General features: G+C 40.2%; 1 protein-coding gene across 1 annotated transcript; it reads left to right on the forward strand.

The window, feature by feature from the left end:
- The first annotated feature begins 848 nt into the window (after positions 1-848).
- Positions 849-23,041, forward strand: CAT (catalase). The gene is made up of 13 exons (XM_054068522.1): positions 849-1,053; positions 7,188-7,359; positions 8,356-8,466; positions 9,917-10,047; positions 11,137-11,241; positions 12,293-12,418; positions 13,672-13,863; positions 14,765-14,917; positions 16,383-16,521; positions 18,746-18,876; positions 19,476-19,583; positions 20,699-20,785; positions 21,246-23,041. Exons 1-13 carry the CDS (start codon positions 988-990, stop codon positions 21,309-21,311), a joined length of 1,587 nt encoding a protein of 528 aa, XP_053924497.1. The 5' UTR covers positions 849-987; the 3' UTR covers positions 21,312-23,041.
- The last annotated feature ends 1,942 nt before the right edge of the window (positions 23,042-24,983 follow it).

The raw sequence follows: 24,983 nt of genomic DNA on the forward strand, positions 1-24,983 counted from the left end.
AAGGATGGGACATCTACCACCTCCCTGGGCAACCTGTGCCAATGTTTCATCACCTTCATTGTAAAAACTTTCTTCCTTATATCCAGTCTAAATCTTCCCTCCCTTAGTTTAAAACCATTCCTCCTTGTCCCGTCACAACAGACCTTGTAGTGATAGGACGAGGGGCAATGGGTATAAACTGGAGAGGGGCAGGTTTAGGCTAGGCATAAGGAGGAAATTCTTCACCACGAGAGTGGGGAGACACTGGCACAGGTTGCCCAGGAAGTTGTGGCTATCCCATCCCTGGAGGTGTTCAAGGCCAGGTTGGATGGGCCTTGGAGCAGTCTGATCTAGTGGGATGTGTCCCTTCACATGGCAGGGGGATTGGAACTAGATGATCTTTAAGGTCCCTTCCAACCCAAACCTTCTCTTCTCTTCTCTTCTCTTCTCTTCTCTTCTCTTCTCTTCTCTTCTCTTCTCTTCTCTTCTCTTCTCTTCTCTTCTCTTCTCTTCAACATTGCCTGGGAAAACACCGTTTTAAAAGAAAACATACCATCAGAGGGGCATTCTGTTCAGCTTTCAAAGCACACTACTATTTAGATGAAACTTTATTTTAGCTTGAAGCAAAAATACTCCGCTTTTTATAACAGCAACTCCCTGCCTCACTGTCCCCCCCCAGCCCCTCGCTGAGCCTGCGGGTTCCCCCCCCACCAACACCGCCCTCCCCCGCCCCCCCCGCGGAGTTGATTGACAGCCCCTCCAGCCAATCAGAGCCCGAGTTTCCCGCTTCCCGCGCGTCTATTGGCCGAGAAGGTAGCGGGGGGCGGGCCCAGCGCGGGGCGCAGCCCCAGCTCCCGCTATTCGCTGCGGCCGCGGGGCGGGGGCGACCTTGGCAGGCGCTGCTGCCGCGCGGGGAGCCAGCGGGGCGCTGTCGGTGGCCCACACAGCCCTGTCGGTAGCCGACGCAGGCATTGCTTCTCTCCTCCTGCCTCGGGGGTCGCTTGCAAAATGGCTGAGGATCGTGACGACGCCTCGGAGCAGCTGAAGCAGTGGAAGAACCGGCGGGGTCCGCAGGTGCCCGCGGGGCTCGGAGGGAAGGGACGCAGGCGCGGTGCGGGGCAGCGAGCACGGGGAGACCCGGTCCGGAGTGGGTCCCGATCCAGTCTGAATGTTGATCCGGCGCGGGTCCCGCTCCGATCCGGTATGGGTCCCGATTCCGGAGTGGGTCCCGATCCGGTCTGGATGCTGATCTGATGCGGGTCGTGGTGCAGTGTGGGTTCCGATCCGGTGTGGGACCTGCTCTGGTGTGGGTGCCGGTCCAGCGTGGATGCTGATCCGGTGTGGGTCCTAGTTCGGTCTGGATGCTGACCCAGTCTGAATGCCAGTCCGGCGTGGGTGCCGATCCGGTCTAGATGCTGATCCGGTCCGGGTTCCAATCCAGTGTTGGACCTGCTCTAGTGTGGATGCTGGTCCGGTGTGGGACCTGGTCCTGTCTGGATGCTGGTCCAGTCTCAATGCTGATCTGTGTGGGTCCGGATGCCGGTCTGGGTCCTCATCCGGTGTGGATGCTGATCTGGTCTGGCTGCTGAATTATTCTGGATCCCAGTCTGGTGTGGGTCTCGATCCGATTCCAGTGTCTCCCCCGATTCCGGTCTGGATGCTGATCCGGTGTGGTTCTTAACTCCAGTGTCGATCCTGGTCGGGTTGGAGTAAGGGTGTGTTGTGCTCTCATCTTGGAACACCTGTTGAAACCCAAGCACGGAGCCAGCTGGGAGATGTAGCTCTGCCCCCGCAGCTGCTCGTTTGGGCAGGAGTGGGGCTCCTCAGCCTCCAGGTTTGCCTGTCCCTTGGCGGAGATTTCATCCCGATTCAGCTGTTCACATTTTCAGTGCTATTGCAGCGATAGAAAAAGCTGAAAAGGTAACTAGGGAGCAGTAGAAAAGGTGAGGTGCACTCAGCTGTAGGTGTTGTTTACCAAGCTGAAGTGGCTTGGGGCGACTGGTTGGCCGAAGTCAGAAGAACTTGTCATCGACAGCAGGCACGCAGTCTTCTGAATATGCAGAATATACCCCCAAATACTTGATTAAATATGTAAATGCTAAGAGAGTTGATTTCCCTTCTTCTTCATCAAATCACTGTGGTAGTTTTGTTGTCCAAAATGCAGTTTCTGCTGTGTTTTCTGACAAATCTGTATTTGGCATGAAGTCATTTTCTTAGTTGTTATACTAAGCAGCAGTCTTACAAGTGGATGTCTCACTTCCCACTCTTCATAGTTGTTAAATCACCTTGATTTTATTGTTTTTACCCTCTGTTCTAAAAGATACTGTATGAAAACTATTTGAATAAATACCTAAATGCTAAGAGAGTTGATTTCCCTTCTTCATCAATCACTGTGACAGTTTCTGCTCTGTATTTTCTGACAGAGTCTTTATTTGGCATTCAATCCTTTTTCTGCTGGTTATGCTAAGCAGCAGTCTTATAAGACCCAAGTGGCTGCCTCACTTCCCACTCTTCACAGTTGTTAAATCATCTTGATTTTATTTATTTTACCCTCTCTTCTAAAAGGTGCTGTATGAAAACTACCTTCCAGTGATGAATTGTGGCTCCATCGTATTCTATTAGGCTTTGTAATATTTTCTTTTTGTAGCCTGAGAAAGATTTCTGTATGGATGTCAGCTTTTCTGTAACAAAGCCATATTTGAATATAGGCCAAGGTTAATTTGATGGTTGGGAGGCAACCTGAAGTCTGTGTTGCATAAGGAGTCATGAGATCTTAAGTCCTCCCTGCTTTCTATCTTATTAGAATTTTAAAGTGACTTGTATAAGGTGCAAAGTATCAGTAATGCCTGGAAGTATGTACTTTGATGTGTGATGTTTACAACAGCTCTGACTAAATTATCCTGGCTTTGTTTCCCTTCTTTCTGTTAAGGCAGGTTGGTGCTGTAATGAAAGACACATGCAGATTTGAAAATTCTTGTCTTTTCAGGTCTTAACTGTGTGCAGCTCCCAACCATAGGAAAATACAGGCAGCAAACAACCTAGAGTCCAAAAGCAGTATGAGGATTCTTAAAACTACAGTGGTTTTTTTTCTCTCTCCCTTCCTTCAGGTGGAACTTGTTTTGTATGTCCCACATAACATTATCCTGAAACTAAAGTGACTATATCCTACCATTAAAAAAATTGTAATGTGAATGCTAGAAAGAACCTTTCGGAGAGTCTGCCTACACAAAGGGGACTGTACAGCCACAGAGCTGCTAAGTCATAAAAGAGTAGAATCAGAATGGTTTGCGTCAGAAGGGACCTCAAAGCCCACCCAGTTCCACCGCCTGCCACGGGCAGGGACACCTCCCACTGGATCAGGGGCTCCAAGCCCCATCCAACCTGGCCTTGGACACCTCCAGGGATGGGGCAGCCACCACTGCTCTGGGCAGCCTGAGCCAGGGCCTTCCCACCCTCACAGTAAAACATTTCTTCCTATTATCTCATCTAAATATTTTGATAGGCTTAGTTTCAAAAAGTTACGAGTTTAGCTCCTACTTTTAGTAGTCTTTAATATCAGCAGTACTGAAGAAGTGGTTTTTAGTCAGCATTAGAGCCTGTTGGTTTGAAAAGGGCTGTATTACCTCTATGAACCTTTATTCTTTGTTGCATGCATCGTTTACAACTAATACAGGTTTTTTTTCTACTCTTGAGGTAATCACACAAAAGGTATTATAAAGGCATAGGTGAATCAAAAGGTCTTCAAAAGTCTCCTAAAGACTAAGGATGCATTTTATTTTCCTTCTGACTTTTATCAAGCTCCTGCGAAGTCTTTGGAGAGGAGATGGTCACAGCTGTAGGTGCAATAGTCCTGCCACTGCACAGTTAAACCTACTGAGCTGGTTAGAATTCGTGAAGAACTCAGGATAAATGAGCTCAACTTCTATGTTTTTCAGTGGACAGGGTGAAACTTGGTCACTGCTTCAAGATGTTGTAAGTTTTGATGACTTTAAAAAGTCGCTTTGTGGACTGGAGGGGTCTTATGAGAGCTATATCTCTTGGTAAAACAGATTTCCCAGAATCCAGTCCCCAAGTTTGCTTTTCTTAGAATTCTGATAGTCAGAATTCATAAATGGTGCTGAGGTTGCGCACAGGGTTTTTGTGTCACAGGCTGCCTTAGAGTGAAGATGAAGTGGAAGTTCTGTGTGTGTAGAACACGTGGGAAGGATGGAGATGCCTCTAATGAATGATAGCACAAGGAAATTGGAGAAATGAAGGCAGCAGTTTAGGATGCCACTGTTGGGATATCTTCTTGTTGAGCACATTACAGCGAGCTTGCCTGTCTTAAATGAGTGACAGAGTCATCAATATAAAAAGAAACAATGAGTTTTGATTAGGAAGACTAATACATTGGGCTTTATCTGTGAGAACTTTGAAGCTTTTCATTAGCAAAACCTATGAAAATAAAAGAATAATGTTGGTAGTGCTGGAAACTGGATAAAAAAAAAAAAGTACTTCTCCCTAAGCAAACCTTGCAAAAATTTCTTGACCAAGGAATTCAGTTGAAAATGTCATGATGAGTGAGCATTTTATAGACTCATCGTCTGCTGACTGTACTGTGTTCTAAGAAAGGACTCTTAAAAGCAGAGGGTTAGAACAGGTTTCAACGAGGGTTGTTTGTAGCTTTCCTACCTCAGTATAGAAAAATGTCAGGATAATGAGCTGATGATGCTATAATTGCACTGACTAAATATCTTGAAGCAGAGTATAATACATTTACTAGGCTGAATCGTGGAGTGGATGGATGAGCTTTTTCCTAACGTTCCTGGGATATGGTAGGGTCCTTGTAGTGGCTTTAACATATGAAATTGAATTCTAATTTAAAAAGTTCATTTGTAATGGCAATTTAAACCATTTTGAGTTTAAGATAATAGTTAAAACACCATAAAGCATAACCATTTAAGGGTGCTAAATTATATGGGTCCTGTATGTTAGCATATCACATTAAGAAGTTGAATTCTTAGACTGGCTCAGGATAGGAGAGTGTCCTGTGCAGCCCAATTAGGTGATTTCTCGAAATGAGCGGTGATACAGCTTCTCACACTTAAAACTGAGCAAAACACAGAGTAGGAATCATGTGAGATCTGAACAGTAGAAAGAATAGCGAGAACAGTTTCTACTCTTGCATATTTATATTATCAAACTATAGACAATGTTTTGATTTAAGCAGATGTTTGTTTGACTTAAGGATACTTTAAATAAAGCTAAAGTGGTAACTTCCCTATAAGTTTATAAACATCATGGTCCTGTTTGTAACCCCATGTATTTTCTTTTGTAGCTGTTATTACACATGTCGGTGCAGGTGAGGATTTCTGGCACCCTGAAGTAGTTGAATTAATGCCCGTAGCTTCATAACTTTTACCTTTATGATAATGAAGTGGTGAATGAAAAATAAAGACACGAGGTATTTTGGGAATTCCACCCAGCTAGAGTAGCATGTTGCATATTAGTAAGAACACATTGGAAACACAGTTATCCTGTCAAATGTCTTTTATGTGGTTATTCATGTAGCAGAGTTAAACAAAGGCGTGTATAACTCCCCTTGTATACTCTGCTGCATCCAGAACTCGAGGTATAGGTGTGAATAATTGTTCTTTTCCTGCCTTTGCGGGTTGCCTCTTGGGGCAAAAAAATGCCCTAGAGACTAGTCCAGTTCAGTGTACTCTTCCATGTAATACAAACAGGAATTTAGTCTGTTTATAGCAATTGAATCAATTAAAGCAGAACTTAGATTGTCGGTATAAAAAATTGGAACCCCATAAAGTCGCTGATAGAATAGTGAAGGCCTCATTAAGAGTTATTTTTTCTTTCTCTTCGCCATCCCTTTTCATTTATAGAACTTTAAAAGAAGGAGAGGTGGTCAGGAGTGAGTGAGTGACTTTATTCTGGTACATTTCTCATGGTTCAGGTGCTGGTACAAGAGAGTGAGTTGGTATGGGTAGAGAGCCGGTACAGAAGTGTGTCAGCATAGTGCAACCTGTAACTGTGGGTTTAGCATTAACTGGTCGTAAGCTGACTTGGATATTTGAGTTCACTGTGTTGCAAAGTATTTTCTTTTTTTTTTTTTTTTTTCTTTGTACTAACTTCTGTTCTCTTCTAAGTCCTTTACAAACATCAACTTGGCTCCTAAAAGTTAATAAATGTGCTCTGGGAAAAAGTGACACCTACAGTCATCAGGTCTGTGGAGCTGATGTTCCATTCTTGCTGCATTTTCTACAGTACCCAGTAAAATAGACTGTCACTTTAGAGGGACAAATAACCCCATATGTGATGCAGGTGCAGTCTTTTCTACTTGGATTTCTTTTTAAGGATGTGGGAGTTCATGCAGTTGTAGTCCTGCCGAGTTCCAGCAGATGTTTCTCGTTGTTGTCCTGGAGTGGCTAAATTTTTCAGGTGCAAAGTCACGCTTACGGTACAAGATACTGCAGCTCTAAGTAGCCTGTAAGAATGGTTAACTTCGATGTGATATGGAACTGAGGGAAGAGGATGAGAGTGGGCTGTCTTGGATGGTTTCTTTAAAGACAATAATAGTGATAGTTAAATTAAAAAAAGAGTGTCTTGATTTTCTGTCCTGTTGACAGGACATTTATTGACCATAGTGATGCTTCAGGCTTTTGTTAATCTTCATCCTTCCATGGTTCAAGTTGAAAACGAAGATTCCTCAGGTGCTCTTGCTTATAGCTCTTCCAGACCAACAGCAGTTGTGGGTACTGTCTGTTAGTCTTTATGCTCTGTGACTGCAGCTCTTACCTGATGCCTCCATCTCTGTACTGACATTACCGTCTTCCTCTCCTTTCTCCCCTACTACTTCCAAGCAGCTGCTTCTTTTCTAGCTCCCTCTCTTCCCAGCCTCCCCTGTTGAGATTGGGGGCAAACTGTACCTTAACTAAAGCAAGAGATATAGTCTTGAAAGTAATATTTCTGAACCATGGAAGGCATTCTTGGATTATAAATGACTTGAACTCTTCTTAAATAGCCCTGGCGTACTGTGATGTGGTTAGAAATCGATGTTTTCCACGACTAGTTCCAGAATCTTATGTCATTTTGCTGTGTACTTGTTAATACATCCTGTGACACACAGTGCTTGAACAGACATGCACACTGTATGGCTTAAATTTAGAGGGTTATTAATTTCTGGTGATGTGACATTGAGTGTCTCTCACTTTCAGAAACCAGATGTCTTGACCACTGGTGCTGGGAACCCCATAGGGGATAAGCTCAACATCCTGACAGCAGGCCCACGTGGACCTCTTCTTGTTCAAGATGTTATTTTCACGGATGAGATGGCTCATTTTGACAGAGAAAGGATTCCTGAAAGAGTTGTGCATGCAAAAGGGGCAGGTATGTTGAAAAACACTTACTTTTTCTCTGTGTACAGTTGGACTTAGAAGTGCTTTTGAATTAACACATAAATTGTGACAGGTAAATAGCATCATTCTTTATAGTTAATTATTATAGCTGATGATAAATAATTATATATCAAAGGCCTGGTTTAAACTTGATGCCAAAACGTGAAGCACTGAAAATCTGTTTAAAAAACAGGGAGAAAATGTAGTTATAGCCTTTAGATTTTTGTTACATTTGTATGATATCTGCTTCCTCTATTTGTTCCTCTATAGTACCTCATTCCTCTGGAAGGGAAGACTTACTCATCTCTGTTTTAATGTCTGTTTCATATTATTTGATAGAGATTCTTGCTTTTGTCACCAGGTGTATCTGTCTGTCAAAGCAAGGTGATGATCTCACATTTAAATTAAAAATTGAAAAACCCAACTTATTTTAAAATTTCCTCCTGATCTTAGTAGAGTGGAACTGGTAGCTGATTTTTTTAATACTTATTGCACTATAAGGAGAAAATACAGAATGAGCTTTTATTATAGTGTGATTTTACCTGGGAAAAATACCTCTGTGGGGTGGGAAGAACTTTGTTGCTTCATCCACTTTACAGGTGGACCTAAAATTCTTCAACGTACATCAAGACTAAAGAAATACTTGTCTTGCTCTGAGATAAACATGCAAATCTTGATAGAAGAGTATCCAAAAAGTTACTGTTTGTTATGTTACACAGTTGAAATGAGGTCTGTATTGCCACTGGGAACTATTTACACTCAGTTAAGGAGGGGAGAGTGAGCAAATAGTAGTTTGTGTTAAGTAAATATCATTTTGTGGAAAGAAATGGAGTGTTTTAGTGCATAGCTATGAACTGTGTTTAAACCAGTGTATTTGCATGTTTCCTTTTGACCTAAAGTTCTATCTTGGACCACAATGGAATAACAGAAAAGCTGTGAGTGGAAGGAAGGTATCTAGATCTAATATTTTGAAAATACTTTTTTTCAGGAGCCTTTGGCTATTTTGAAGTCACTCATGATATTACCCAGTATTGTAAGGCAAAAGTGTTTGAACACATTGGAAAAAGAACTCCAATTGCGATCCGATTCTCCACTGTTGGTAAGGCTCTGAAGTTATTTGTGCGCCTTAGTTGAACCAATATCTGTGTTTGCATTGTGGAACACTTCATGTACTTAAGGTAGTTTGAAATGTTTTCTGCCTGCCAATCCCTCCTCTGTGTATTTCCTTTAAATGGTAAGACCTTAAACAGCTTCTGTCAGAGCTCTCTGTGGTCACTTCCCCTCTGGAATGTGAGAGAAAGGTTACTCTGAGCTATTTTTACTCGGAGCTGTTGGAAAGCTTGCTTTGTTTTTGGTCAGATTGTAATGAACACTTGAATCCTGCGATTTAACAATTGAAAGTTAAATACCTATAACCTCAAATGGAAAAATATGGCATAACTCTTACGATAGGAATATTTTGTGGATGAATGCTGTAAACTAAGTACTAGGTAAATAAGAATAAACAGTCTTCCATAAATAAATTTACTTCTTGAAGAGCTTAGTACATAAACTAGCAAAATCTTCATGCTCTTAATTAAAACATGCATTATAATCAATATCGTGTTTGATAGAGAAGAGATCTTTCAAACCTTATGTGTTCGTACTCTTATCTGTATTTAAAAGAGAAGAAATGCTAACGAGGATTCAGCTCGGAAGTGATATTGGAGAGAAAGAAGCTCAACAAGGTTCAGAGAGCTGCTAATTTTGGCCTACTGACTCTTCCATGTGTCTCCAAAACTTAAGGAGTCACAGAATGTTTTATGGGAGAAAGGCATACAGCTGAGTTTGATCAGTGGACTGTGTGCTGAAGTGGGTTGTTGTACTATTTCCTTTCCTTTCCTTGCTCTGTTTGAACACGTTTCTTCCTAGCTATCCTGCAGTACACAACTTTATTAATGAGAGGAAGTGTGCTCTTGTTATTTCATCATGATCTTTAGCATTAGCTATTCCTGAACACTTCTGGAACGCTTCTGTTCTGATGTTGTGGTGTGCACGTTGGCTCCAGTATAAAGTTACTCATTGAAAGAACTGTTTTGGGTAAAGCAGGAGGGGAAATAAAAGGATTACAACTCTTATATGATAAGTTCCTTTTCTATTTGGCATGCTATTTAGATTGCTACATTCCAGATGAGAGCTTTCACTCTGGGATTTGATGCACAAACTAATGTGTTTTTAGCTGATTTAACCTAATAATCTGATATTGTCTCTGTTTGTGATAATACAGATTCTGCTCTTAACTGGTTCAAGTGGAGATGTTTGGTTTTTTTCTTTCATTTAACTATGGCCCAAATGCTTGGGTGGGTGTCTGTTCACACTGTGGGAACTTCCAGTGTCTGAAGTATTGTTGAAAATATGCAAAATAATTCCTTTGTTTAGAAAATACTTACATCGATAAACCCTGCACTTTCAGCATTTTATGGCTTATTCTCTTATTCTATGTTTTTACGCTTGCAATTTGTATGCATTTCCTATCATAACATTTCTGCATGTTCATTTGTTTCTTCAAGCTGGAGAATCTGGGTCAGCTGATACAGTTCGTGACCCTCGAGGCTTTGCAATGAAATTCTATACAGAAGAGGGGAATTGGGATCTCGTGGGAAATAATACTCCCATCTTCTTTATTCGGGATGCGATGCTGGTGAGTAAGCACAGCAGGCGAGAGGACTTTGTGAAAGAGTCCAAAAGTTCGTTCATCCTGTTCTTGCTTCTCTGAGAAGCAAAAGCTGTTGTTTTGACACACTTAAATGTTATGAGATTGTCCCGACATATGACTTGAAGGTTATTTAAAATAAAAAATAACTAAAAAAATAGATTTAAGAACTATAATACTTGGTTACTTATGTAGTTTAAATGTGTGTGCTAATTGTGGTACTAGTTGTGTTTGCTAGTGCGTAGGCCAGAATAGCCAGCAAGTAAGTACGTTATCATCTTTTTAACTTCAGATCTGATCAGTTTTGCTGATGTTCAAATCAGCTGTTTAACTCGGTAGACATTGCTTTTTTTTTTTCCATTCTGAGGCTATCTTAAAAAAGAAATACTTTAAAAGCTTGTAAATCTTTTTATTAAATCAGTTTTTTTGGGTTTTTTTTTGCCTTTTAGTGTAAGTTTAGCAGAGGAGTGGAGGAGTTCTGCACAGATATTTTATACTATCTCTGTATTCATTTAGGGTCAGATATTCAGTAAGGTTCAAATTTGTATATCTGAAAAGATATACCTCTCATTTTATCGCTCGCAAAATGACAGCGTTCTTTAGTTTGAACAGCCTCTTTATCCTAATTGTAAATTTTTTACTTTATTTTACTGGTCTATGAATAAATTTTACTGCAGGAGGGGTATAACAGTAGAAGATCATAGTATCATAGAATAGTTTGGGTTGGAAGGGCCCTTAAAGCCCATACAATCCAATCCCCTGCCATGGGCAGGGACACGTCCCATTGGCTCAGGTTGCTCAAAGCCCCAACCAGCCTGGTCTTGAACACCTGCAGAGATGGAGCATCCCTGACTTCTCTGGGCAACCCTTTCCATTGCCTCAGGTTTGCACAGGCCCACCTCTTACAACTTTCTCTCGTCTTTCAGTTTGCCTTTCACAGTGCAGTGTCTTAAAAAAAACTATTTTGTCTTGTTTTGTACCAGGAGTTGCTTAATCTACCTCATATAGTTTTGAAGTGTTACAGAACTGTTTCTTTTTGGTTTTCCTTCCTCCCTCTGCCACTTCGGGACAAATCAGTTTCCATCATTCATCCATAGTCAGAAGAGGAACCCTCAGACTCATTTGAAGGATCCAGACATGGTGTGGGACTTCTGGAGTCTTCGCCCTGAGTCTTTGCATCAAGTAAGGTTCTTCTGTGACTGTATTTTGTATGATTAAGAAATTCATGTTATGATATGACAGCATATGTTTTTAATGACCTCTTTTCCATATTTATCTAAAAGCCTACATAATCCTCTAGGGACAGTAAAGGTGAAAAGCCTGCAATAACTCTTAAGGCTATTAGTGCATGCTTGTAGCCTTTTTTCTGTTAATGACTATGAAATAAGTAGGATTCTTCTCTTTTCAGCATCATGTTTTATGTAGGGGTGAAAGGGAGGTTGTTAAGTTCTGTAGCACTGAAGCAGTGGAGATACCAATGAACAACAAATGTTAGAGAACAGTAAAGTACTGGGAAAGTAATGCTATCACATAGAAGTTTATTTGAAGTTGTGTATTGTGAAGCACATTAGGTCAACTCCAGAAATGAGTAGAATTGACAGAGCATTTTAATTATTCCAAAATGTATTTGTATCCAAGAATGTTATACAAAAAAGCTTTTAATATAAAACTAAAGATGCAGTTTTATTTTTTTTAAAAAAGAAAATGGGTTCGTAGAGAAGCCTTCCATCATTATCAACTGGAGAAAGAAGTATCACAGGCATTCTTTGTGATCCTAAACCTAAAGAAAAGCACTGTTTTGAATGTTTGCATAGTGGTGTGTTTACTGCTTGAATACTTTGAAGAACTGGTTGTTACTGGCTTCAGTTTTCACATTTTGTCTATAACACAGAAAAAAAAATACTTATTTATATTTGTAACTGAAATTATCCATGGTTACCTGCTCTGTGTTTAAAGGGGAAACCGCAACGTTATCACTAGTTTAATGTCTTGTGCTTCACAAAATATTTCGTGTGGGTATAAAACCCCACATGGGTTTCATTCACAGTTGTTCTTTGTGCAGAGCCAAAGCAGTCTTAATTCATTAAGACTCTTAAACTAGAAATTCCTCAAGGAATTCATACCATTAAGATGGTTTCCAGTGATGCAGTTTAATGCAATACAGAACTTTATTTGGAATGATTGCTTTATCCTTGAGCCGGTGAGTCCATTAATAATTGATCCTTCTCTTTAGGTGTCTTTCTTGTTCAGTGATCGTGGTATTCCTGATGGTTTTCGCCATATGAATGGATATGGATCCCATACTTTTAAACTGGTTAATGCCAGTGGACAAGCAGTTTATTGCAAATTCCATGTGAAGGTATTGGTGTTTTTTTCCAGTTACCTCTTGGAAGTATACATCGTATGGGATAAAAACAATTTTAAATAGGCAATCTAGAAACGTTCTGTGACTTGTCTTTTCTGAATTAAACTTGAACTGTTAGAGCATAGACTTAAACAAAAGGGTGTGTGGGTTTTTACACAATTTCCATGCGTTTAACAGATAGGATGAACATCATTCCTGCTATGACACAGTCGGTATTTACTGGACTGTGAAAAACTCTTCTTTGGGGAGCTGTCTCTTGTTATGGGAGAACTCTGTTGACTTGTGCAGTGAGCTCTGAGCACCTAGGTCAGCTTATTCCATTTCTGCCTTGTACTCCTGATGTGACTCCCTTACTGTCATTCAGTGCAGATGCAAGAATCCTCCAGGCCTTTGGAGATGTGTTTTATTCAGTGTGTGTTATGTTCCTTTTTCATGTTCATGGTTACACCATAGTCTGTATTCAACAGGTACTTCTTCAGGTAAAAATTCTCTCTGTCTGGATCTAGTTTTCATTCCCACTTATCTACTCGGTATGAGCTGCATTAATCTAGTATTTTTTGAACTCAGTTTCCAAGAGCTGTGCAGCTGAAACTCACAGAACTTGCACACTTTTGTGAGAAAGTCACATCAATGTATCTCACTTGAAAACAACATCCCATCAAGATTTTTTCTCACCTAATTAGACATCTACCTGTCTAGCAAGACTTTGGAAACCATGATGTTAAGCTAAGAGAGATTGTATAGCAGCTTTTAGCCTTTGAGTTGTCAAAAGCTAATTAAAATGAGATTTTTAGTTTGTGCTAAAGATGTCACAAATAGAGGTAGTGAGGTGGGATATGGACATTCATGTAGAATCCAGAGCTTTCAGCCCTAAGGGCTGCACCATTTTTATCACTTTGTGTTGGTGCGTGATCTGTAGGAAAAGATGGGATGGAAAGGAAATGAACACTGCATCCTGTAAGGAGAGAGGTGAAACTGCTTTACTTGATGTGCTGCAGGGACCATAACTTCACATTTGATGTCTTGCGTTCTGTGGTACAGCATTGCACATTTATTTCACCGTTCTTAGAGAACTAATTTTTATCTGGATGGCAGCTGTTGAATGTCTTGGTAATCAAGTTATTGGAGATTGGAAGAATGACAACGGCATGGTTGATTCTAAGTTTTATTAAAGCACATTCTTATGAATGATTTCTGTCATACTTTCTGCACATTGTAACTGGTGCTACTGCTTTTATTGCTTCTAGACTGATCAGGGCATCAAAAATCTTCCTGTTGAAGAAGCAGGAAGATTGGCTTCTACTGATCCTGATTATGCAATACGCGATCTTTACAATGCCATTGCCAAGGGAGACTATCCATCGTGGTCCTTCTACATTCAAGTCATGACATTTGAAGAAGCAGAGAAGTTTCCATTTAATCCTTTTGATTTAACTAAGGTATCTCTGATCCTGATGTGAATATTGAATTTTGGCTAGTTTAAGAAAGGTCATGAGATAAAAATGGAGGAAATGCCAGGCTGGGCTTACCTATAAAAAAAAAGTGTAAGCATTTCTGTGGAGTAGCACTGTTTTCTTACTAGTTCCCATCAGCAGAGTTAGTCAGTCCTTTTTATTCACCACTTCTGTTTAAGTGTACTCTTTTATTTTATGGTCATGATGACTCACAAATTCTGCAGATGAAATTACATTGATGTTAAGCCTGATATTACTCTTTCTCAGTGAAATATGGATAGGGCTTGATTCCAGGCCTGCATTTCCAAAGTGTGATCTCAGATCATACAGTCACACCCTGAGCTTGCTAGTTTCAAATGTTGTTGATATATTACTTCTATTTGGTCTAATTTTATGTCAGACTTAACATTCCTTGGAACAGCAGTTGGAGGTTGGAAGTCATTAACATCAGCTTGTGTTTTTTTTAGCTACTTTGGGAGAGCAATATCAGGGGAAAGACTTTTGAACATGAAAATACAGGCTAAGATGACAAAGAAAAGGCTAATTAAGCTGCTTGCCTTTTGAAGTTGCTGAAAACAACCATCCTACCAGTTCCACCTATAATATTGCATTCTTAGGCATTTTTTCAAGTGCCTGTGGGTATTCCATCCAAGTAGTAAGGTGCTGAGTTTATGCTGGGATGATGAAATATGTTGCATTAGTACTCTGTATTAATTGCAAAAGACTTCTTAAAATAAGACATTTCTTAAAATGTTTGTTAGCAAAAAATACTTTTCTTTAGTAATGAATTTTCTCAAGACTTTACTGGGCAGCGTGTGCCTGATTTATTATGTAAATCACATTATTAAGAGTTATGCAGCTTGAATGTATATGTGTTGTCTTCTAGATCTGGCCCCATGGTGACTATCCTCTCATCCCCGTGGGAAAGGTTGTCTTGAACAGGAATCCTGTCAATTATTTTGCAGAGGTAGAACAGATGGCATATGATCCCAGCAACATGCCGCCTGGTATTGAGCCTAGCCCTGATAAAATGCTGCAGGTAAACTGCAATGTACATAAGGTTTTATGTGACGAGTATCATGTTTGCTTTGCTGTTTATGAAAGCATTACCATTGCTGTTTGCGTAGCAGCAGTAAAATAACCCAGAAGATGGAAAGCATCTGATTTCGTTGTTGTTTTTAATGATCGCTCTTTGATGTACTCATCCAAAATTGAAATATGTAGAGAATGGGAAAGAACTGAAGGAATAGAAAATGAAGAATTTAGAGGGCATCTGCAACAGCTGCCAAAGTTGATGGGGAGATCTGCCAATCTGACAAAAATTGTGGGATAAAACTATAGCAGCAGCGCATATTTATTCATGTTTTTACAGTATTATCTTATATGCTCTTACGAGTGAGAGAGGCAGATTCAGATGCTCTAAAATGTGGATATAACTGATCCCCAGTACAAACCGCAGGGCTATTCTTTGGAAGTAGTACTGGATTTCTTACAGGTCAAAATATCTGGCAAGAGTGTCTGCAGTAGACTGCACTGTCTGCAGAGCAGTGGATGTTTGCATGTTACACTTTTTCAGATTGAAACCTGATTGTTGTTTAAATTACATCCATGGAAACAAGAAGGTATTTTGACAGATTTCACTGGGTAAACTCGAGAACTATCATGGGGTTGTTTTGTTTTACCTCTATTTGCTCCCAGAAACTTCATGGTCAGAAACAAGCTCTTGTCTTGGCATCCAGATGTCACTAGAACTGCTTCAGATTCAGTTCACTAAATAAATAAAGGACTGCCATATTCTAATGTAATCAATCCATTTTTACATCTCAGGTTGAAAATAGGTTGGAAAATACTGTTATTCCTTCATAGTATTTAGCACCATTACATAGAGATGAAAATGACCGTGGGTAACCATTTTCCTAAACCTATTCTGAAGGAGAATTCTGAAATTGGTAGGAAACGCCCAAGCTGCATAAATGCAACTCAGCCTGGTGTTCCTTGCTGGTGTTGCACCCAAGGTGGTTTGTGTCCAAGTGCCATTTCGGATATGACCTAAAGCATATCAAGAATATATGTACAAAGGAATCAGCCTTGAAGGGGCCTACAAGAAAGCGGGAGAGGGACTTTTTCCATGGGCATGTAGTGATAGGGCATGTAGCAAGAGGGGGAATGGCTCTAAATTGGAAGGGGAAGATTTAGATTAGGCATTAGGAAGAAATTCTCCACCATGAGGGTGGTGAGGCACTGGCACAGGTTGCCCAGGGAAGTTGTGTCTACCCCTTCCCTGGGGGTGTTCAAGGCCAGGTTGGATGGGCCTTGAGCAGCCTGATCCAGTGGAAGGTGTTCCTGCCCACGGCTGGGGGTTTGGAACTAGATGATCTTTAAGGTCCCTTCCAACCCAAACCATTCTATGATTCTCCCTTTTACTATTTAATGTATAATGCTTTGAATTGCAGAAGTGATCTCTTTCAGCAAGTAGTAGTTAATGTTTGCAATAAATATTTTAGGGTCGTCTTTTCTCGTATCCTGACACTCACAGACACCGTCTGGGACCGAACTACCTACAAATTCCTGTGAACTGCCCCTTCAGAACTCGTGTGGCCAACTACCAGAGGGATGGACCGATGTGCGTTACTGATAACCAAGGTAGTAATGAAAATATCTCTAAGTACAATGCTACTTATGCATGTACTGCAGAATTCTTTTCTATTCATGGGGGATTTAAGCTTTTTGCAGAACAACTCATTTTATTGGATATTACTAACTTACACTGTGTGAAATGTTAACTTTTCTCTTCATCCATTCAGTGTTTCTTGTGACTCGTTCCCTCAAATCAAACGACATTGTATTACTTCCCGTGCTTCAGACTTCCCAGTCTGTTTCTTTACTTGTATGTGAAAACTGTTCCTTACCTGTCATACTTGTTAACTTTTTAGTACCTTTCCATGTATCGCTGGATTCTTTTTTGAGTTCAGTTGGCCTCATCTGTAGTTGTTAGAAATCCACCATATGCGCTTTTCTGTAGAGTGCCCTAACTTTGTCCATGTGCCATTCCAAATAGTTTCTTTAACTCATTGCTCACCAGCAATCAGAAAGTAATTTAATTCAACATAACCACATGCTTTCAAGCTCAGTTTTGTGGTTGGTAATGACGTATCTCGGAACCCATGATTATGCGTGTATAAAGCTTGATGTATTTGCTCCCTTTTCAGGTTGAAGCCATGAGAACAGATCCTTAAGAAGGGTCTACCTGATCAGTTTTTCTTACTACAAAAAGTGACCTTTTATTTCTCTCTTTCTTATGTTCTTAATGCTAAATGACAAGATACTTTGTTCCTGTTATGTCCTGTTTGAGGGATCTTGTTGAAAGGATTCTTAAATCTGAATAGGCTGGTAGTGCCTTCATCACTCTTATTCATGTATCCTCTGTCTCTCTTGTTGGTCTTGTACAAGTATTGAGGATCAAAACCTTGCTGTAAAACACAAGGGTGCTCCTGTAGGTTACAGAATGCTTCCTCTGCATCTTTAAGACTTTAAAAGAAGCACATGGCATAAGTTTCCTTATAGAAACAGCCTTGTGCAAAGTAGTTGATAAAATCTGAACTATAAATGTTTTTCAGTGCTATGTATGTAAATTCTCCTTGCTGCAAATAGACTCATTTTTTATTTTGGATCAGTGGGGGAAAAGGGGTTTTCTTCTTGGTGCCTGATAAGTAGAATGTTTGTCATCTGTACATACTTATTTAGAATGGATGTATAACTCTTCTGTTAATCCAGGAAAGGAGTCTTTGTTTGGATGTTTGTGCAGGAGGTAGGGATTTTAAAGGCATTAAACCCAAATGAAGCTTGTGATGTGTTTAAAAACCTAGAATTAGGCCATTAAGAGAAGGGGGAATTGCAGGAGAACACCCAGTCAAATGAATTCAGTTATGTGCCTACTTTAAGTTCCTTTAAAGACTTTTAGAAACATGCTTGTTAGAAGAGACTTAGAACTCTTTCAATTACCTATTTAAAATGAAATAATGTTCTTGAGAAATGCTTTCACATAAGTTAATTAATACCTTTCTGTTTCTACTTCTAGGCAAAAGTCTTTCAGAAATCTGTACTTGCACTTTTTAAGTTTAAAGACTGACTTTCATGTACTCAGTCTGCTTGGTTGAGCTGCAAGAGCATAAATGCCAAGAACAGAGCTTTATCTTCGCCTCTGTTCAGCAGAATGCTGTGTTCTGTCAGTGTTTGCCCAAGAGTGACTGTTTTACACCTGGGAGTAAACAAATATATACTTAAGCTGTGCTTTGTGCCAAAAACGCTGTATTCCTCTGGGCTATGAATTCTATTTTAATACTTGCTGAGGGAGGGAAATATTGGGAAAACAAGCTGCTCCTGTCCAAGAACAGATAAGAAGTTTTTTATGCAGTTCTGTTAGTTCACTGTTTAAAATACCCCCCCTACAATTTAAGATCAGTAGTACTTCAGCTGTGCAGATGAAGGACTATTTTTTTGGATTTTATGCCACCTTGGACTAAAACTTTGCCTGACTCCCATGACTTTGTCTTTTAAAACTGTCTGTGCAATGTTGTTGAGAGCAGCCAGACCTCCTTATTTCTGAAACAAATCAATTTTCCCTCCAAAAAAAGGCATTAAAATTCTGTTTGTAGTAAGTGCTGTTAAATATGGCTGAAGGTGCAGCTCCTGATGTTGAGCTGTATGTTGACAGAAAAATGCTGGCAACTGTTTTGGATAAAGTGAATCGTAACTGGGTCATTGTTTATTCCTAGAAGAACCTAAAGCAATCTTCTGTCTTCTGACTTAATTCGAGAGAGCTGGCATCTGATTGTTTTGGTTTAGCATGGTGTTTATTTGTTTTCAGGTGGTGCCCCAAACTATTATCCAAATAGTTTTACTGGTCCGGAAGATCAACCTATGGTAAAGGAGAGCCGCATGAGTGTTTCGAGTGATGTGCAGCGCTTTAACAGTGCAAATGAAGATAATGTGACTCAGGTATGATATATGAAAAAGGTTTTATATTGCTTAGTATGTAAGATGAGATTAGATAATATTCATAAGAATCGTTCAAACACGACTTCTCTCTGAAGCGTCTGGGCTAACCTGAAGTTCAACTCTCATGAGAGCTTGGAAGATCTCCATACACCTTAATTTATTGAATAATTGAAGTTTTGCTGGTGGGAGAGTTAGTGAATTCCCACAGACCTTTGTCATCCATATCCTGGGCACAGATATTTAGAGGTTGTGACTTTCTGCTTGAGATTGGTGTCTGCTGATATTCAGACTAGAGTATGCATGTAATGTCACGGTCATCAGTTTCTGAATTGGACCCTGATACCTTTCCTTATTTCTACTCATTCAATAAGCATCAGTTATTCCAAGCTAAAAATGGAAAGAATTGGCAGCAGATTTTGGGAAAATACAGCCACAAATTGGTTACCTTTTGAGTTTAAGTGTTTTGCTTATTTTAAGCAAAGTTGCCTGAATAGTAAGTGAAAGCTGTTCTTTCAAGTCTAGTAAGTATTATTGGCTGCTACGGGTGGGATGACTTGCTTTTGGGCATTTAAAAATAAATCGTTGTTTCCAATCATAAGGTGCGAGACTTCTATACCAAAGTGCTGAAGGAGGATGAACGCCAAAGGCTGTGTAAAAATATTGCTGATCATCTTAAAGACGCACAACTCTTCATTCAGCAGCGGGCTGTAAGTGGCCTGTTTGGTTTTATCCTTTGCCCTTTATTCCAGGTTTTCCTGCAGTCTAGTAACTTTGCCAGAATTGTAATGTGCTTATGGGAATGAAGATCAGGAATTCTTCTCCAAAAAGGATATTATGTTCCCCAACATAAGAAGGTTATGGAACTGTTGGAATTAGAAGGGCCACAAAGGTGATCAGAGGACTGGAGCACCTCTGCTATGAGGATGGGCTGAGAGAGTTGGGGTTTTTCAGCTTGGAGAAGGGAAGGCTCTGGGGACACCTTAGAGCAGCTTCCAGTGCTAAAAGGAGCTCCAGGAAAACTGGGGAGGGACTTATTGCAAGGGCACATAGCGATAGGATGAGGTTTTAAATTGGAAGGGGAAAGATTTAGATTAGACAGTAGGAAGATATTCTTCATGATGAGGGTGGGGAGGCTCTGGCCCAGGTTGCCCAGGAAAGTTGTGGATTTGCCATCCCTGGAGGTGCTCAAGGCCAGGTTGGATGGGGCCTTGGGCAGCCTGATCCAGTGGGAAGTGTCCCTGCCCGTGGCCGAGGATTTGGAGCTGAATGATCTTCAAGGTCCCTTCCAACCCAAACCATTTTATGATTCTGTGATTGAAGAAAGCAACTTCTAGATTTTTCTTATGCGGGAATTACCAATATGGAACACTTAAATATCTGCCTATTTACCTATCATAAGTAACACATAACATGTTAAAGTAACATTTTTCCGGATGGAAAGAATGGGTTTGATGTTGAACATCAAGGCTGTTGTTATGTGTTTAGTTTGGGGTTTCAAAAATAGAGCGGTTGCCAGTGTAATGATTTGCTCTAAACTAGGAAAGGGCGTTGGGGCCCAAGGAGGTGTTGAATCTCTGTCCTTCCCAGTGGTTCCTTGTTTAGATCAGTAGAGCTTTGTGTGAGATGGTAGAAGTAGTGTTTGATGTTTGGAGCTCCTTTATGGCTGGTCAGAATTAAACTTTTAGAAAAGAGTTTTCGTCCTGCATTTCTTCCTCGTGATACGTACTGCTTGTAGACCAGAGAGCAGGAAATGTGTCTGAGAGTACGTTTGAAGTGGAGGAAAAAATTGTTGCTGCCTTTTCTGCTCTATCTTTCTTTTTAGGTTAAAAACTTCACTGATGTTCATCCTGACTATGGTGCCCGTATTCAGACTTTGCTGGACAAATACAATGCTGAGAAAGGGAAAAAGGTATGCTAGGGATTGCTGTAGTTGAATTTGGACTGGCTCTGAGCTGCCTTTGCTTCTCTTGTAGATCAAACAAAGTGAGAACTTGGTCTTGATTCCTTTTTGATTTGAATGGTAGAAGTCAGTGCATGTAGAATTACAAAATGAGGAAACATCACTCTAATTACATTTAATTAAATGATGATTAACCAATGACGTACAATTACTTGGTTTCAGTTGTGTTTTTGTAAGGCTTTTGGAACATAACTGTATGGGATATGCAATGTGTTCAGGTTGATTCTTCAGGCCAAATTATTACCCACTCTTTGTAATGGTAATGAAACATTTCCGTAGGCTTTCCTGGGCTCAGTGCTTTCCACACAGAATAACAACATGGTTGCTTCAAATACTTATTTTTCTCTGAAGTTACCTTAACTGCTTTTAATGAAACTTGCTCTGAATATTTCTTTTGTGTTATTTTTAGGATGTAATTAGAACCTATACCCGGCCCACATCTCGTATGTCTGCCAAAGAAAGATCCAACTTGTAATTCATGCTGTGGAGATGAGCTCTCTGAATTTTGCATCCTTAAAACTGCGGGACAACGTGTTGAAGTTGGTAATGAATATAGCAGACTTGCACACAGCAGTGTTTTACAGGCTTGGTTTATTAAGCTTTCGGGTGCCTGTATCTGTATTGGAAACTAGGTAACACAAGCTAACGATCCTAGTGCCTTTCAACACTAGTGCTTTGCTGCTTGTTAACAACATATGCTGTTCTTAAGGGAATTAATGATTAAAAATTGTCTTCATTTCTAGAAACAAACATAAACTTAATCAAAATAATGTTTCATTTTTTTTCATTTGAAAACTTTCCTGGCAAAATCACACTATAAAACTTCTGTGATGACACTGTGATTATCCTTATGGATAAACCTGTTCATGTTAAAAAGTGGATGTTGCTCAATATTTCTAATAAAATAGTTATCTGTATCTATTTGTAGACGCTTGAATTTCATTTCTTGCCTTCCAGGAGTAAAATGCTGTGCAGTAGTTTGAGTAAAATGTTGGTTATATTTCATTCTTTATGATCAAAATGAAGCTAACTAGAAAGTTTAATCTCAGTATATGTAAATTCTATTCTCAATATATAAGATAACCTTTGCTCAGTAATGCTAGGTTGGGGTATAACCGACCTAAGGGAGATAGGAAAGGATATTTTCTTACTACATACACTTCACAACTAAATTGATTGCATTGTGCAGTTCTTTAGCAGGATGAATTGTTCTTTCTGAGCTGTAAGAATTGAAATGGAAAAATACTACTCTTCCAAGAGTCTGAGAAAAACTTACTTTGGCTGAATATGAGTAGTGGTCACCTAAGGAAACATATTGGTAGCATCTGGATGCTTTACTATTCAAGCATACAGTAAAGCCAACTCTATTGTTTCATAAGGGCAAAAATCCCACCTAATATTTTTTCTTGAATGAATATTTGGAAACCGTTACCTGGTTGTGGGTAATTAGTGCCCTGGCTGACTGTGGGAGTTTGGAATGAAAATCTGTCATACCTGTTGCACATTGGTCTGAACAGACCAAAAGAGTTTTAGAAATGCAGGATCAGACAATTCACTATGTGCCTAAAGACCTGGCAATTTTAATAACTACTCTGTTTGTTCCTTTTTCCTCTTCCCAAAGAGAAAGATCAGTGTATGTGTGTAATTAGTCCAGTTCCCAGCTGCACAGCATCACCTCTTGTTTGCCTTGTTTCCTTGTTTGCCTGCTGATACTGCCTCAGTAGTGTTTGGACTGGAGAAAGCAGGAATGGTCATACGGAGGATTTCAGAGCCCAGCTATCAGCTCTTAAGCCAATGTTATACAAATTTCAACTTGTAGCAGGTTGGATTTTTTTTCCACTATTCAGTGCATTTCTGGGTCTGTCTGGAGTTGTGTTTTGAGTAGGAGTACTTCCTAACATGGCATTTAAGTGGGAACTGGCATTCTGAGAAGGGGTGGCAGATAGCAAAGAGTAGATACCAAGTGCTGTTCCACTAAATTGTAGAAAGCTGCTACTTCTCCAAATCATTCTACTAACCTATAGTGAAAAACCAGCTGCGATATAGTAAAGTAATACAAACTGATAGTGTACTCTGTTCTAGGATTCAGTTGGATTTTCACCTGATCAGGCAGGCTTAATCTTTAGTTTTGGTTGTGTTTGCTAAATGAATTGTATTGTCTTCCTCTTCCATTTCTCAAATAAAACTGAATTTAAAAATCTCTCAGCAATATGTGGTCTGTTTGCTCTGCAAATGTTTTCAAGCAGTTTATTTTAATCTAGAAGTTCATCTCTGTTCTGGAGATTGTGCAGAAACTGTTGATGTTTTGGGTAATTGGTACCTATTTCAGAACTTTATTTGACCAGCACAGGCCTTGACTGCCAACAACAGCCTTGGGCTCAATGCTGACCCTGGAAATTCATGTGCAAGGGCCAAGTGCTAAGTTCTGCTCGGCTCTGATATGTGAAATTGCTTGTTAGCAGCCTTCCCTTTAGTTTCCAAAGCCTTCACAAAAGGGAATGCTGTGGTCCAGCAGTGCCTACCATTGTGTGTGCCTTATGGGTGGAAAAAAGTTGCTGTCTTGCTTTGTAGAGTTGGAATAAAACATTTGAAGTGTCTCAGAGCTATGTCTGTATTGCCCAGATGTTCAGTTCTGGTTTTCTTATTGCAGTTACTTCTTTCTTACATCACCAGTTTTTCTTTCCTGGTAAGGAACCATGTGCCTCCTACCTCATTGTTCATTGTTGGGTGGCCTTCACCAAACAGTGGGTGAGTACCCACATGGTGGAAAGGGCGCTGTGACATGACCTCGGGGAGGTTTTAGTAGAGTGTTTAATATGGGCGGCTGGTTTGTTAACTCTCTCTGGGTGGCCTTTAGCTGACCATGCCTGTAAATGGTTATCACTGATAAATCCTACTGTAAGTCACACTAGTTTAAAACAGCGGTTAGGCTAAAATTTGGTTGGATCAAGTCAGAAAAAAAAAAATCCAGCACTAGGGAATGAGGAAGAGAGGACACGACTTGAACAGTAACATTGAGAGGGCACAAAACAGGCTCTGTAGGTTGTGTGTACTTCTGAAGCACTGAGAGTGTTAGGCAGCACTGGAGGAACAATAATGTTTTTTCTTCAAATAAACCAGATAATAAATCTATTCACAGCTATTTAATTTGAGAATGAATAAACTTTACATGGCATGGCACACTCTCACTTGTGTTTCAACATTGTGTTCTGCTCAAGTAAAATCCAATAGTCCTTTGATGGGTTGTTGCAATACGGTTTTCAGTCTTGTGTGAAGGAGAATAGCTTTTCTGTTAGTGTTTTATTTTAGATGCACATCTGTAGCAGCTGTTTGAATGAGTCCAGAGAAGGCCAGAAAAATGATCAGAGGGGTGGAGCATCTCTCATATGACAACAGGCTGAGAGAGTTGGGGTTCTTCAGCCTGGAGAAGAGAAGGTTCTGGGGAGACCTTATTGTGTCCTTTCAGTACTTAAAGGAGGCTTATAAGAAAGATGGGGATAAATTTTAGCAGGGCAATAGGACAAGGAATAATGGTTTTAAACTAAAAGAGTGTTATATAAGGAAGAAAAGTTTTACAGTGAGGATTGTGAAACACTGGCAGGGTTGCCCAGAAAGGTGGTAGAAGCCCCATCCCTGGAAACGTTCCAGGTCAGGTTGGATGGGGCTCTGAGCAACCTGAACTGGTTGAAGATGTTCGTGCTTACTGCAGGGAGGCTGGAATGGATGACCTTTAAGGGTCACTTCTGACCCAAATCATTCTATGATTGTGCACTTTGAGTTTTGTTTGCTGTGGGGTTGGGGCTTCAACCCCGCAGTAAAAAGTCTGTCGATCCAGTGATACGTTCCCTCTTCTTATCTCATCGATGGATTACATGAAGATTTGTAGTACATGGTAAAACATGACCTGTCCTCCCAGGAAATCTTCCAGAAGTTAATCTGAACTGATGTTTGAGCTCACAACTGTGTGATCATGACATAGGTCATGACATGCAAAGCTGGACTCCAGCACAGCCTTACCTCAACTGATGTCTGAGGATGTAACTTCAGCAGTTGCATAAGGCCACATTGGACAGAACCAGGAAAAGAATTTCAGCTCTGTTTTGATGACTATAAATTAAATTAAGGCGATTTTGCCAAATTTGTAGCT

This window comes from Cuculus canorus, chromosome 5 (genome assembly GCF_017976375.1).
Source record: "Cuculus canorus isolate bCucCan1 chromosome 5, bCucCan1.pri, whole genome shotgun sequence".
Lineage (NCBI taxonomy): Eukaryota > Metazoa > Chordata > Aves > Cuculiformes > Cuculidae > Cuculus > Cuculus canorus.

Coding starts and splice junctions, on each gene's coding strand:
- CAT (XM_054068522.1), top strand. CDS start 988: ATGGCTGAGGATCGTGACGACGCCTCGGAGCAGCTGAAGCAGTGGAAG. Junction 16,522..18,745: donor GTGCGTTACTGATAACCAAG/GTAGTAATGAAA, acceptor ATTTGTTTTCAG/GTGGTGCCCCAAACTATTAT. Junction 19,584..20,698: donor TCTTCATTCAGCAGCGGGCT/GTAAGTGGCCTG, acceptor CTTTCTTTTTAG/GTTAAAAACTTCACTGATGT.